Raw genomic sequence first — 14,388 nt, 5'->3', positions numbered from 1 at the left:
TGGATATCACCCAAACTGCGGGACACTCCTCTTTCAAGTGTTTAAAAAATAATTACATTTATGTTAAATAACTGTTTATGCATAGTGAACCATAGAGTTGCAAACAGTTATACACTAGGATTCTGTATAAGCTCAGATTTGCTTGATGGAAACGTCGCGGTAACATGCTCTTTCTCCTGTGTAGGTGCATTATGAAGTTTGGCGTCGTATTCTAAAGTACTTCTGGGCTGTGGTAGTTGGATATTCTATGCTGGTGTTGATTTTAATTTACGTGTACCAATTTAAGACCGTATCAGGCCTGTTTCGTCAGATTATTGGGATTTCAGAAGAGGGGTATGTGCAGCAAATGTTTATGAAGTGTTCACAATTTTTGTCCAAAAATTATTAGTATGTGCCAGAGGAAAACAAATTGTATAAAATTTTATACAAGCACTACACATATTGAGAAAATAAATTATTTAAAATAATAATAATATTCATAGGTGCCTAAGATTTTTATACAGTACTGTATCTATCAAGATGTACAGAGATTAGATGAGGGTGTGTTTCTGTGGCACTGGCAGGCTGCGGGACCTGGGCCTGGAGCAGTTCGACATGGTTGAATTGTTTGCACAGATCTTGCTTCCTGCTGCTTTCCTACTGGCATGCATCCTCCAGCTGCACTACTTTAATAGTGACTTCCTCACTCTCACAGACATACAGAATGTACCAATGCGTAATAATATTTCCAGGTGGGTTAATTACTTTCCAAAAAACTATATTTTTTAAATACTAAGTATATTATGAGATACTGTGTAGGTAATGCCAATATTCAGCAATGAAAATGAACAACAGTTCACATTGTCAAAGCAGCATGGTCAGTGGTGTGGATCAGTATGGCTCATTTATAACCATCATGTCTGAACTTCTTTTAATCCAGAGAAGAAGAGCTAAGGGACACATTAAACATGATATCAGACATGTAAGTGCATTCATTAATTATGCATCTATGCATAGTTTTCATTGCTTAGAATCCCAAACAAGTCCTTAATAAACTTCAATTAATATTTTACTTAATTTGCTATTTAAATGTGCATATTAGTTTTCAAGGATTACATACCCATTCATTTATAAATATTTAGTTATAAGCACAAAAATCTTCTTTCATGGGTGAATGTACAGCAAAATTCTTACCCTCTTTCCACCAACTTTACTCTGTCCTGTTTGAATATTTCTGAACAACACCACTCAAAAGTGTCTATAAGTGTCCATGTTTTAAAGGTAAAAATGTGGCTATGAGCTAATGTTAAGCTATGTACATGATCTAGTACTATTTTTATTGTCAAAGAAAGATGTTTCTTATAATAATTTGTCTTTTAATCCTTTCAGAATCAAAGAAAACATCGAGAAATTTCAGAAACGGTAATGATTTTGATCCTTGTATTTGTTTTACCTTATACCTATTGTTCCTTTACTGTAAAGCAATGATATTTGTGATATCATAAAATAACTTGCTCTAGTGGTCTGTGACAGGCTGATCAAGGAGCAGCTAAGTGGAGAGGGAGATGATTTGTTGGACAACTCAGGATTAGCATCCTCCTTAGCCAGTGAACAGAGAGCAGAATCAGAAGGAGAAGGTATGAAATTTACATAAAGCAACTGGTGGTATTATCTCACCCATTAATTATACAACTTTTTCCCATCAATCTCAAGAAAAGAATCCTACATAATGTATTTTAGTTCAGAAAGAGTGGATATCAGACTCATGTGACAAGTGGATTAATGGGTGCATGTGTGTTTTAGGACCAGTAACAACCAAGTGGATTCTGGTGGTGGACCGGATGAACGTGTTGTTGCTACAAGTTCTGCTATATTTTGGTAGAGGTCAAGAGCTGTGTTGGAGGCTGCTAGAGCTCCATAGCCTCAAATTTGTTGCCACAGGCATCATCTGGGTCAGCCTGAAAGAGGTGAGACACAAATATGTACACAAACAGCTAATTTCAGACTACATACATGCCCAAACCCAAGTCTCCAATTCTAATAACACATAAAGACACCATATCTCAAAATATTGACGGGGTTGAAATAATGAGTTATTTTCTTTTAGTTTTAGGGCCAAAGCTTTGGTGAAATTCAATAAGTCTCAGAGAATAAAATTTGAATTCTTAGAATAAATTCTGAATAGTTGTGAGATTTAGATAAATCTCATAATTCAAACAGTGTTTCTCTAAATATTCAGACTTTATTTTCAATATTCTGACTTTAATCTCTGAAAAGCATCATGTGTTTTTTTCAATGCTGTGGCTCTAAAACTCATATATAAGTTCAATATAATAACCACAGAGGTATGTGTTTGCAGGTTTCTTTGATGAACCTTCTATTTGTGGTGTTGTGGACATTTGCTGTTCCATATTCACGGCTGCGTCCAGTGGCCTCTACTCTGTCTTCCGTGTGGGCCTGTGTGATGGTTGTATGTAAAATGATGTATCAGCTCAAAATCATCAAACCATCTGAGTACTCCCTTAACTGCACTGCTGTGAGTCATTTGCATTCTGTCTAGTTTTCCAATGTTTGACTGAACTCCTCTGAAATATTTAATATTTTTAAAAGAATGTGACAGGTTTTTAGAGTCTAATAGACATGAATATTGAAATAGCAAGTGAACTCTGTATTTAGAAAATATGTAAATATTTGTGGCACTTTTCCACTGCATGACACCTACACTTCTCAATTTGGCTCTGCTTTGCTTTTTTTGCTTTTCTATTAGGCAAAATTTTTACCTGGAACTGGTACTTTTCGTTACCTGTTGCTCCTGGTTCCATGTGAGCCAGTTACAGACTGAACATGATATGTGAACTATGTAGGGTTCTACTTGGCCAGAAAGACTTGTCCACACAAAGAAATGCATACATCCAACTCTAACTAGAGCTATGTTCAGTCCCAAAAAACAACACCAATGTAAATACACAATTAGTAAACAATGCTTAATTTTACCTCAGCCATTATTGTGGTTTCCAAAGCTTGTGAATCCATTTAGGAGGGGGCTTAATAGTGGAAAACCCACCAGTTTCCAAGTGTGTTTCCAAGTAGAGAGGGTACCATGCAGTGGAAAAGTGGCATTATACTGTATGTTTAAGAACTGTTTACCAAAATGTAGTAAACTATTTTTGAAGGCTTTACTGCTCTCAAATGGAAGCTGGTATAGTGGGAACCAGGCTCAGATTTTTCAGAAGTCGGTTTTGTATGTGGAATCAGTGGACCCAGCTTTGTGGATTGGGGCTCTAAGGAAGTGTGAAGATGCCATCCTGCCCTGCCTGCAGGTACTCTGTCTATTTTCATTCATTTATTTACGAAAACACAAGGTCCATCATTGATCAGAATGTACTACTTTGAACTTTTAAGACAGCATCTTACATCATGTACAAAAGATTCATCCCAAAATGTGTACATATAATTAAACCATAAAACATATTCTAACATCTTGCTAAGCATATGCAAAGGCTTATATTTTATTGCAGTTAATTAAACATTCTTGGTGCAGTACATTTCTTTATTAATTTTTTTTGTCATTAAATGGTGAATAATGTGTATTTCAGGTTCTTTTTTGACATTCTACTTGATGCAATTTAACATTGTTTCTGTTAAACTGCCATTGTAAAGACTCATGACATCATGTTTGAATGTGTGTATAGAATCATCTGTTAATACTGGGCCTCCTCGTGTTTGACATGACTGTCCATCGGCACCAGCTCTACCATCGTCTCCATAATGACTTAAAGACACCTCCAAAAGGTGTCATTTTCCTGAATGTGACCTGGCAGGACCTGGACCGTGGTGTCCTTCCCTGTCTCAAATACTTCTGCAATTATTTATGCTACAAGTTTGGCCTTGAGGTATATTCTTTTTTACATAATTCTGAAAAGAGTTTTGTAGTTTCCTGGTGAACTCTGTATGAGCATGCAATAAACATTAACCTGCCAAATGCTTATAGGCACCAATTTGCCAAATATTTCTTCTGTAACTATAACTGTAACTATAAGGGTATGAATAGGGTGTTTGCCCCCTGTTTCAGTGTGGTAACAGTTTCTATACTCATTGTAGTGGTACCCTCAAGGGTACATATTCAGTACCTTGATTGTGGAACATAATACTAGAATAATTGTACATTTTAAAATTGTTTTTACTTCATATGCCCCATTTCAATTCTATGTAGAAATTATATTCTTTTTTTTTTTTTTTACACATTTCTATAATAAAAACTTCCAAATATTTATTTCTCCTTCTGGAGAAGAGAATGTGATATACATTTAGGAACCCAACTAGACTACTGTTGTACCTTTAAAGGTACATTTATACTTTGATTGGTTGGGTTCAATACTCTACTTAGATTCATTGGATGGAGAATCATCATACAAGAAATCATAGTTACACTTTCTATTAGGGAATATCTATACCTTTCTAACCTACACTATAAACTTCATTTTATGTACAGCTGCTCTACATGCTTATTTGGTGATTATGAAAACTTCACTCAGCAGGAGAGTTGCCTACAAATATTTGCACATATAGCATGCATATTATACTTTTTATCACATTTATTCATCAACATTCTATGTTTCATTAGATCTCCTTTGTGGTGGCAGTGAATGTCATTGGCCAGAGAATGGACTTCTACGCTCTTTTGCACTCCTTTGCTCTGTTAGCAGTTTTAGCACGTCGTCGTAGGCAGGCTATTGGGGAAGTGTGGCCTAAATATTGTTGTTTCACTGCCTGCCTAATGGTCTTCCAGTACCTGCTCTGTATTGGCTTGCCTCCTGCACTCTGTACCGGTAAGTCATATTTACTCACCAGTAGAATTTATTTGTTTATTAGTAGAAGTTTTTGTTTATTAATTTTTTTGTCCCAATTATTAGTTGACACAAATTCCACACCATAAGATGCGGAATAGATAGGACCTACCACACACAGTGCTACCAACCTTACAGGATAAAGACAAACACATTCTTCTCCTTAGACATGTGAATCCAGTTATAGTGTATTGCCACTATCCTACCCATCCAGAAATTTAACCAGTTTTTGCTCCCTAGGACTTCCTGTTTTCGAGATCTGAAATAAAGCATACGTTCTCCTTAGAGAATACAATTCTGCACATAATAAAATCTGAAAGGATTTTATTAGATGTTTACAATGACCAGTGGCTGTAGTAACAAAATAGGTTTGTGCATGAGAGTGAATGTATTCAAGAATGTGTGCTGGCTACAAATATTGGCAGGTGGGGTGAAGCATGCGATTGGAAATTGCTGGAGGATGTAGAAAATAGCTGCAGGTCCCAGAGTATATTGTGTTAACAACACTGAGGCCAGACATGGTGCTCTACTCTGAAAATAAACAGATAGATTATTTCATGGAGTTCCAATGGTTCCATTTGAGGATGCAGTAGATGAAGCATTTGAAAGGAAGAAGCTGAAGTACGCAGGCGGCTGAGGTGAGGGAACACGGGTGGCAGGCACATGTAAGACCAGTGGTGTTAGGGGATTTGTAGCAAAGTCGGCCACATCCCTGCTTGTGCAGTTTGGCATCAGTGGCTGTAAACTAAGGGCAGCTATGAAGGACTTAACAGATACAGTGAAAAGGTCTAGTCAGTAGTTGTGGATAAGGAGAGCACAGATTACTTGGGGAATGACACTGCAGAGATGCTATTGTGATTGTTGGTAATGTAATACGTAAAGTTCACATGGAGCTGGTGGCACTGAGCATGGATTAACGGTGCCAGTGGGGCTAGCTACAGCCTTAGTCACTAGGGAGGCCAGTGTGGATTTATGGTTGCTGATACTTAATGGTGAGGACTGTAAATCTGGCTTGGAGGGGGGTGGGTCTGGGATGCCAGACTTCACTGTTGAGCCTTCGGGAGGTGTTGTGGGCTTAATTCAGCGAAACACCAATGAGAGGAGGTGCCTACCTGATGACACCTGTGAACAGCTAGTGATACAGTGGCTGGTTTGGGTACTCATGGGCTGGGCTCAATGAGTAACCATAGTTGTTAAGGATAGCTGGTCGCTGATTGGAACATAAACGGCCACAGCCACCTTAGTGTTGAGGTGTAGGATTCAACATGAATTTTGTGGCTGCAGGTAGGAAGAGAGTGTGTTGGGACCTATGAGAACTGTAAAGGATTGGCATAGGATATTTTACATCTTATTTTGTGTATGATTATAATATTATTATAGATTACTTCTTATTTAATTCAAAATCTGTGTATAGTTGTACAGAGTTGCAGATGATAGGGAGTTATCATAATCAAAGCAAGAATGGTATTTAAGATATCACTTAAATCAGATTAAAGAGGAAAACCACTGACTTTATTTCAGCATATTTCAATAATAGAGATGTTCAAAAATTCACTCAAATTAATTTGTTGTGAAATGTTTAATTGCAGACAAACCTACTGGCTAAAATTTTCTTGGTGATATGCATTGCAGTGTCTGTAGTACAAATAAAATAATTTAATTTGCTTCCAAAATTACCAGCAAATTTGCACCTGAATTTTTAATGTAATATTAAATATAATATAAAAGTCAAACCCAGTATTGTGATTTGGACATCCATGTTGAAAGACTTTGTTTACATTCTACAGAATGAATTATGGGGTATGATTTTTAAGAATATATTAATTAATTGTATTACAAAATAGTAAAGAAATAAACAAATACATCCAAACTGCTATATGTACACACTAAGTACCATGGAATAGGTGCAAATTTATTTTTTGCAATTGACAAATGTGCTGTTCAAAGGTCTTTAAAATTATATAGTGGTGTTATATATCAGATTTGAATCCCTGTGTATTTGGTCATTCCATTATATTTAGTAGCTATTGGCAGGACTATGGCATATTGCTGCCATTTTCAAAAATATTTCTGAAAAGTAAATATAATATGCTGTAAAATCCTGTTGTAAAAGATAGCTTTTCTGTGCTTTCTGTTGGATCAATAAACACATGCTGAGTAAGTGATGCATGCTGTGTTGCAGATTATCCCTGGAGGAAATCTACTCCGGCTTTCACCTCTAATCTGATAAAGTGGCTGTATCTGCCAGACTTTGCCATGCAGCCTAACCCCACCTTTATTTTTTGTGAGTCTGTTTTTACAAATCTCAGTCAAGTGTCAGCATGTTTTATTTTTTCTCAAATATCCTGTCCTTTGCATACCACTTTCTAACTGATATAGTCTTTCTCTTCACCTTTACACACTCTTCATAGATGACTTCTTGCTTTTAATGGTGGCCTCTCTGCAGTGGCAGGTGTTTGAAGATGAAAATAAAGCCTCTGTCAGACTCTTGGCGGGGGAAAATGTGGAGATCAGTAGAAGCCTAGACCCTCGGTCACTTAATCAGTACACATCAGTTGGCAACTTCCTGCACTGCAGGTGTGTATAGAGTATATTCATTTAGTCATAAATATGCTTTGCTACCATTGTGATAGGCAGGCAGTGTCTCTGTTCTCGTTCCCACTGATAAAGCAACAGCTAGGCCAAAAGCAACATGAAAACTTAATTATAACTTAATTAATTTATTGCACACCCCACTTATAGAAGGTTGGGGATTAATGTTTTTATATTTATTTCCATTGAAATTTTAGAAAGGGTTTTCCTTCTCCTACAAAGTTACCATTTTGGAGGTACACATTTTTCTTTGGACAGCGAACGCTATAAGATATATATATATAATGTAATGTCAGAGATATCAGATATGCTAAAGCAGTCATGTTGATCTAACCTTCTATTAACTTCCTGTCTTTCTTTGATGTGATAATTCTTATTCATTTTTTGTGTTTTTTCCAGGTCATATCTAGACATGGCAAAGGTTTTTGTATTCAGTTACTTCTTCTGGTTGGTACTGTGCCTTGTGTTTATCACTGGCACCACACGCATTAACATCTTCTGTCTGGGTTATCTGGTGGCCTGCTTTTACTTCATGCTGTTTGGAGACACTGTGCTTCTGCAGCCAGTTCGATATATACTCAGACTATGGGACTGCCTTATTGCCTATACCACTGTGGTGATTTGTTTGAAGAACTTGCTCTCAGTAAGTATATATCATTTATAACATGTTTCTAAAAAATAAGTAAATATCAGTGAAAAAATTAATTGCTCTGATTTTCAATTTAAAAATGATCATACATTGAACTGTATAAAGCAGCAGTTCTCAAACTGTGGTACATGTACCCTTGTTGGTATGTAAAGCATGAAGTGGTATGCCACATAACATTTAAACATTTACCACATTAATTGAAAAAGAAATTACTGAATAACTTAAAAAATCTGAAGTTTTAATCTTTGCTGTGTCTTCATAATTCTTTTTAAATACTATTTATTTGTGTTTTGCAATTAAAAAAAAATATAATTTGGACAAATATCTATTTAAAGAGCTGAAGCAGTACACATAAACATCAAGGAATACAACCCAAAATCTCAAGAACAATCTTAAAATTAGCATATTTCCCTGCATGTCTCATTGCAAAACAATGCTAGCTCATTGACTGCAAAAGCAGGAAAGCCACAAAAAAAAATTGATGAAGCCTTTTTTTTCACTGATTTAGTCCCTTCCATGGCATGGCTAGGCTCAGTCTTTTGTGTGTAGTGTGTGTGTTTCTGTGATATGAGTAGGTTGTACTTGGAGGTTTTGGTTTGATAATGGTCTAAAAAGATCTTTACTTGGTCTCAAAAGTTTGACAAGTATTCTGTGCTGTCACCACAAAATATATTCATTCATTCATTCTCTGTAACTGATTGTCTAGTTCAGGGTCACGGTGGGTCTGGAGCCTACCCGAAATCATTGGGCGCAAAGCAGGAACACACCTTGGAGGGGGTGCCAGACACACACACACACACACAGTCACTAACACCTATGGACACTTTTGAGATGCCAATCCACCTACAATTTTGCAGGGGTTTTTGACTGTAGGAGGAAAACGAACCACTCAGAGGAAACTCACACGGCATGGGGAGAACACACCAAACTCCTCACAGAACCCACAACCTCCAGGTCCCTGTGTGACTATTATACTACCTGCTGCACCACCGTGCCGCCCACAAAAGACATTGTGAAGGAGAATTGGGAGACTTATATACTAATATTTGATACTAATTTTACACGAGAGCTTTGTAAATAAACAAAACATAATGTCCACTGATATTAATGATAATTGAGTGTCTCTGTGTGTGTGGTTCTAGCTGGGATCCTGTGCTTATCTAGAGAGTTTACTGAAGAATGGCTGTTGGCTCATTCAAGCTTTCAGCATGTTCTGCACTATTAAAGGCTACGATGTGCGTAAGTATTATAATAATAGTAATGGAATGTTCTATTGAATTTCAAGTGAAGGGATCAAGATTATGCAGCATTTAATTTAAATGAGCAATATGTAATATTTTTACTGTACTAAATCATAAAACGACTATAGTGTCTCATAAGAAGCATGCTAAGTGTATGTACTGTCATATTTGAAAGCAGTAGTACAGCCAGTGTGTTTTTGTTTGAGTGTCCTGTTTGTAATTCGGCCTGGGTTCCCACACACTCCCCACTTCCCAATACTAAATAAAGTTATAGCTACAAGAAAAAATATCATTATTCTCTGGATGAATTACAATTCAGGACTTTGCTAAGATGAGTTGGAATGGCTTTTAAGCTAACCAGCTACATAGCATCTAACATCAGTGACTATCTCATAGCTGAGTTGCATCAAATCCTTACCGAAATATATCAGAATCTATAGATAATATACTGTATGTTTGTGTTTGTAGCTGAACCTGATGATGAATGCGAGTTGCCAGCTGGAGAGGCTGGCATTGTGTGGGATGCCATTTGTTTTGCTGTGCTGTTGGCTCAAAGAAGAATATTCCTCAGCTACTACTTCCTGTATGTTGTTTCAGATCTGAGAGCTTCAAAGATCCTTGCCTCCAGGTGAGACAGTTACTGACAGTGCTTTCTGAACAGTTGCAAACACTCTTGGTTAATTTCTGTTTTAATAACACAATATATTCATTCCTTATTGTGATGGTGCTTGATTTCAGTACATGGTTTTCATAAATGGAAGCTGGTAGATGTAGGTTTGTTTTAAAGGGGTGCAGAGCTGTTTGAAGCCAAGGTGAAGAAGCGTGTGGCAGCAAGACTGGAGCTTGAGAAGAAATCTGTGGAAATGCTCAAAAAACAGTATGTGTTTGCTTTGTGTGTGGATAATAGTTGTATTGGGTGTTTTATTTTAAACTGAACTCTTGCTGTATATTTTATGCTAGGATGGAAAAAATTAAGTCAAAACAAAAGAACAAGCCACCAAAAGAGCTTAAATCCAAACGTGACACAGAGCCAGAAGGTAATCATGTTATATATTTCATTGCATATTCTTGGATATTCAGTAGTATATTTATCCCGGATTCATTGCAAATTTTTTAATAAAATTGAAGTGTGAATATACAATTTTATGTACGTTTTCAAGGGGAGGGTGATCAAAGTACATGGTGGAAGCCCTGGGTCTCTCAACCCTCTGGTGAGTTTTGCCAAATCACCTTTGGCATTTGTCAATAAAACAACAATATTCAGATCAATATATGTATATGAAAAAGCAGAACAAGTAAAGAGTAAAACATTGCAGATTTTCACCTTTATTATACCCTAAGTTACACATTAAAATGTTCTGAGTAGTTTCATATGCATTAAACCCTTAATTGCTTTGTGTTGAAATTATTTTATATGGGTTAAAAAACAGATATCATCATGAAGAAGAAAAAGAAAAAGAGAGTCACTGATTGAAATTGGAAATTGACTGTTTATAGTGCTTAGAATGATACTGTAGTTGGTATTATGGGGTGTTCCCACCTTCTGTGGAAAGCCATTCCATTATGTTGGAACTAGCCGCTTTGCTTCTAACCTAAAATGTGTAAATTCTACACCTTTCTTTTAACCAGGCTTTGAGAGAAGACAAGCATGTCATGTCTATATCATGGAATATATAATATATAACGTGTAATAATAAGAATAAACCTTCTCATAATTTTGATTGACAAAATTATGAGATTTTAAATCATCATCATGAGATAGTATGCACTTGTGTAAATTCATTGGCAGAACATAATGGGTTAACAGACAACAGGTTGGGATGAATGTGATTGGTTAATGTGCACTGGGCGGAGATTTTCAAACTCCATGTCATAAACCGGTAAAGCTCCACCTAAACCCTTGTGTTTCCCTCCTCTGTCTGCCAGAAATGTTTCTGGAAAAATAAATGTGTAATACAAATTTTGTTTTTATTACTTTACACTTAGTTCTGTTTCATAATTTGCTGAAAGTGCTGCAAAAATCTCTTTCTCAAAAATCTTTTTAGCAGGCATATTTGCAACATATTCTAACAAATTATGAAACATTTATTCTTCTTAGGTAATTTCAGTCAGTCAGAGCAGGCAAACCATATGGTTCTAGGCGGAGCTTAACTAGTTTAAACCTCTCCGCCAAATGGGTGCTAACTAGTTAAATTCATCCCTGCCTGTGGGCTGATAACCAATTACATTTATTCTGCCTCCAGAACAATGTGAGTAGTGATTTTGCACAAGTGGTAAAAATCATTCAGGGTTGGAATTGAACCATTCACCTTAACGCCTGTAGTCCCACCCTAATGATGCCCCTGGTTTTGGGTAAAACTCTGACCCCATTCAAGAACTTAAGATCCTGGCCTTGTATAATTTGAGATAAAAGGACAGACTTTCCTTTAATGACTGCAATTACATGCTTCACATTTGTGGCTTATGGAAATGTTTGATTATCTTTAGTGTAAATGCAGGTTTACCATTCTCATCTTTGTAGGATCATGTAGATTCACATTTAATATGGTCTCTGCTTCACCATCCAAATGGGCGTATGTGCATGTGTGTTAAATTGTAGTCTGGGACTCTTGTGGGTATCGCCTTTTTGAAAGTGACAGTGAAGAAGAGGAATGTGCAGTGGAGGAGAAGAAAGAGGAAGAGTCTATCCCAAAGAAAAAATCTGCCCTTCAGGTTGGAAATAAAAATAATAATAATAAATAAATAAATAAAAATGCTTTTCTTTTGCTGAGGATTTTCCCTTTTTGCTTCCACAGTTGGCTTATGAGGCTTGGGTTGCAGGATCCAAAGCTGCTCTCAAAGGTCATGAGAGAGAGGAAGCCAGGCTCAGGAGAGACAAGAGGAAGAGAGGCAAGCAAGAACTTTGCAGAGAGCAGGGTACGGTACAGTCTCAAATGCATTTACAAAAATGTGTGATTTTTGTTAGTTAGTTAGATTTTTATTTAGTTTTTAGTATTATTTTTGTGTTGATACACCAGACTTAAATACACCATTTAATTTATTTCATGAAATGTTTTAGAAATTCCTATTAAAAACCTTAGATTTTACAGGCACAGAAGGAGCTGAGTCCAGTGAGGATGAGTTGGACGAGCCCAACCCTGAATCAGAGGAGGAAGAGAAAGGTATCATAAAAAAAAAAAATCGTCCAGGCATATGCATTTATTTGGTATTACTGTCACGGCAGGACTGCACAATAATTGTTCCTTCTGCTGAATCTATAAAACCTAATGAATAAACCTAAGATAAAGTGTAAATGATAATAATATTAATATTGTGAATTATACAATAATACTACTACTAACACACTGCAACTTAAACTTAAAGAAATCAGTAATATTTTTAACAATAGACAGATTTCCATTGTCATTGACCCTCAAATATTTCAATACTTTAGTTTCTTAAAAAGAGAAAATTTAAAATAAACACAATTTTCAGCCTGACAATATTTCTAGCTCTCTTAAGTGTGTGTCTTTAGATTTTAAATTCATTTAGAACCAAAAGTCATTGATTTTTGTTGTACAGTCAACATTTTATTTATTTTTTTTTTTTTACAAACGTTGCTGATGGAGTGTTTTATTCTAATTCTCACAGAGCACATATATGAGCGGATCTTTGACTTTCTGAAGTTTAGCTGGATTTTCCTTCAATCGCTCTTTGATGACATGACCGCAGGCTTGAATTCGTTCTGTAAGGACAATCTGGATATTTCTAAGGTGCTGCGCTTAGAGAGAACATTGCTGAACCAGCAGCAGAACAAGGTTGGCTTCAGCATGTTAAAGTTAAAATTATTTATTTATTTGTTTATTTCCCTTTTTCCGTAAAGGATACTTAAGCATGTTTGCAGTATGTCTTCCATTATCTAATTTTTTATGCTTCCATCTCTCCATCTTTTGGTCCGTTTCTCTCTTCCACTGTTTTAGGGCAGGGATGTCACCCATGACAGTATCCTTCAATTTTACCAGAACTGTCTCTCCAGACAAAACACACAGGAGCTGCTGTCAACTGCCACCTCACCACCACCACTGCCTACCACGACACATGGTTATACCACACTAAAAAGAGCCAACTCCAAACTCTCGTGTAGCAGCAGTGTCTCCAGGTGGCTAATGTATTTTATGTATTTTTTAATTTGAAAACAATATTTTTTGTATCGGAAAGTAACATGTATTTGCAATTACATCAAGTCTAATTCTGATCCTGAGAAGACTGCACAATTTGCTCTCTCAGCTCAAACAGAACAGTTAAATCTGGTAACTAACGGCTGAGTGGAATCAGATTGTGGAGAAGGCAGGATACATGTGCAAGAGAGTCCATCACAGAGACACACAAATACAAAGAGCTAGACTGAGATACAAGGCTAAAAACAAGAACCATTGAAAATTAAACATAAACTCCACACAAACGCAGATCTGCTGATTTCTTCTGACCATTCCTAGGTATAGACTTTCTTCTAAGGGCAGCAGACCGCCCCTCCCTCCACCCCACACAAATACATACTTTGGAAGTATTACCTTACCTTCTTCAGTCTGCTTTTCTCCCTCTCCTTCTATATTCAGATCCTGCCTTTTCTCAGAATAATTTCTGTCTCAGTGATTTTTTTAATCTTTAATTCTAGGAACAATTAAGTTAACAATTTAATTAAGGAACAATCACCTGACCAGGTTGGTTTAATGGAGGAGCAAGTCACAAACCTAAACCAAAGCCCATGGACAGTAACACACTGAAAATAAAGGAGGGCAACACAGATAGAAAAGGGCATGACAGGGCAGGATGTTAGACAAATGTCTTTGAGCAGAGAGACCACTAACATTTGCCTTACCCTGATGTTCAAGGACCAGAACTAGTAACTTGACTCTTATGCCTTAACCCGCATTACTTCCATCACAGTTACTCCATCAGTACTCTACTGTGACTACACTGTAGCACAGTGACAGACGTAACTAGTGATACTGTTCATTTTTACTAGTAGTTTGATCAGAGGAGGATGGGTCTCTTTTGTGAGTCTTGGCTCCTGCCAAGATTTCTTCCTCCAGTCTCGAGG

At 36.7% G+C, this 14,388-nt stretch overlaps 1 protein-coding gene across 1 annotated transcript in view; it reads left to right on the top strand.

Moving 5' to 3' along the window:
- Window positions 1-14,388, top strand: part of si:dkey-11f4.7 (piezo-type mechanosensitive ion channel component 2) — a 47,746-nt gene that overhangs the window by 18,262 nt on the left and 15,096 nt on the right. The window contains exons 15-36 of the mRNA XM_066644414.1: window positions 185-333; window positions 564-731; window positions 920-961; window positions 1,369-1,401; window positions 1,513-1,616; window positions 1,783-1,946; window positions 2,339-2,515; window positions 3,153-3,299; window positions 3,672-3,872; window positions 4,604-4,808; window positions 7,009-7,110; window positions 7,238-7,403; window positions 7,818-8,061; window positions 9,210-9,306; window positions 9,777-9,936; window positions 10,096-10,185; window positions 10,269-10,345; window positions 11,908-12,020; window positions 12,104-12,224; window positions 12,398-12,469; window positions 12,939-13,105; window positions 13,268-13,446. Of these exons, the coding sequence (XP_066500511.1) occupies window positions 185-333; window positions 564-731; window positions 920-961; window positions 1,369-1,401; window positions 1,513-1,616; window positions 1,783-1,946; window positions 2,339-2,515; window positions 3,153-3,299; window positions 3,672-3,872; window positions 4,604-4,808; window positions 7,009-7,110; window positions 7,238-7,403; window positions 7,818-8,061; window positions 9,210-9,306; window positions 9,777-9,936; window positions 10,096-10,185; window positions 10,269-10,345; window positions 11,908-12,020; window positions 12,104-12,224; window positions 12,398-12,469; window positions 12,939-13,105; window positions 13,268-13,446 (2,978 nt within the window). The remainder of the gene's footprint in view (window positions 1-184; window positions 334-563; window positions 732-919; window positions 962-1,368; window positions 1,402-1,512; window positions 1,617-1,782; window positions 1,947-2,338; window positions 2,516-3,152; window positions 3,300-3,671; window positions 3,873-4,603; window positions 4,809-7,008; window positions 7,111-7,237; window positions 7,404-7,817; window positions 8,062-9,209; window positions 9,307-9,776; window positions 9,937-10,095; window positions 10,186-10,268; window positions 10,346-11,907; window positions 12,021-12,103; window positions 12,225-12,397; window positions 12,470-12,938; window positions 13,106-13,267; window positions 13,447-14,388) is intronic.

Source organism: Hoplias malabaricus, chromosome 14 (assembly GCF_029633855.1).
Source record: "Hoplias malabaricus isolate fHopMal1 chromosome 14, fHopMal1.hap1, whole genome shotgun sequence".
In the NCBI taxonomy this organism is placed as follows: Eukaryota; Metazoa; Chordata; class Actinopteri; order Characiformes; family Erythrinidae; genus Hoplias; species Hoplias malabaricus.
This window is presented reverse-complemented; position numbering and strand designations above follow the sequence as displayed.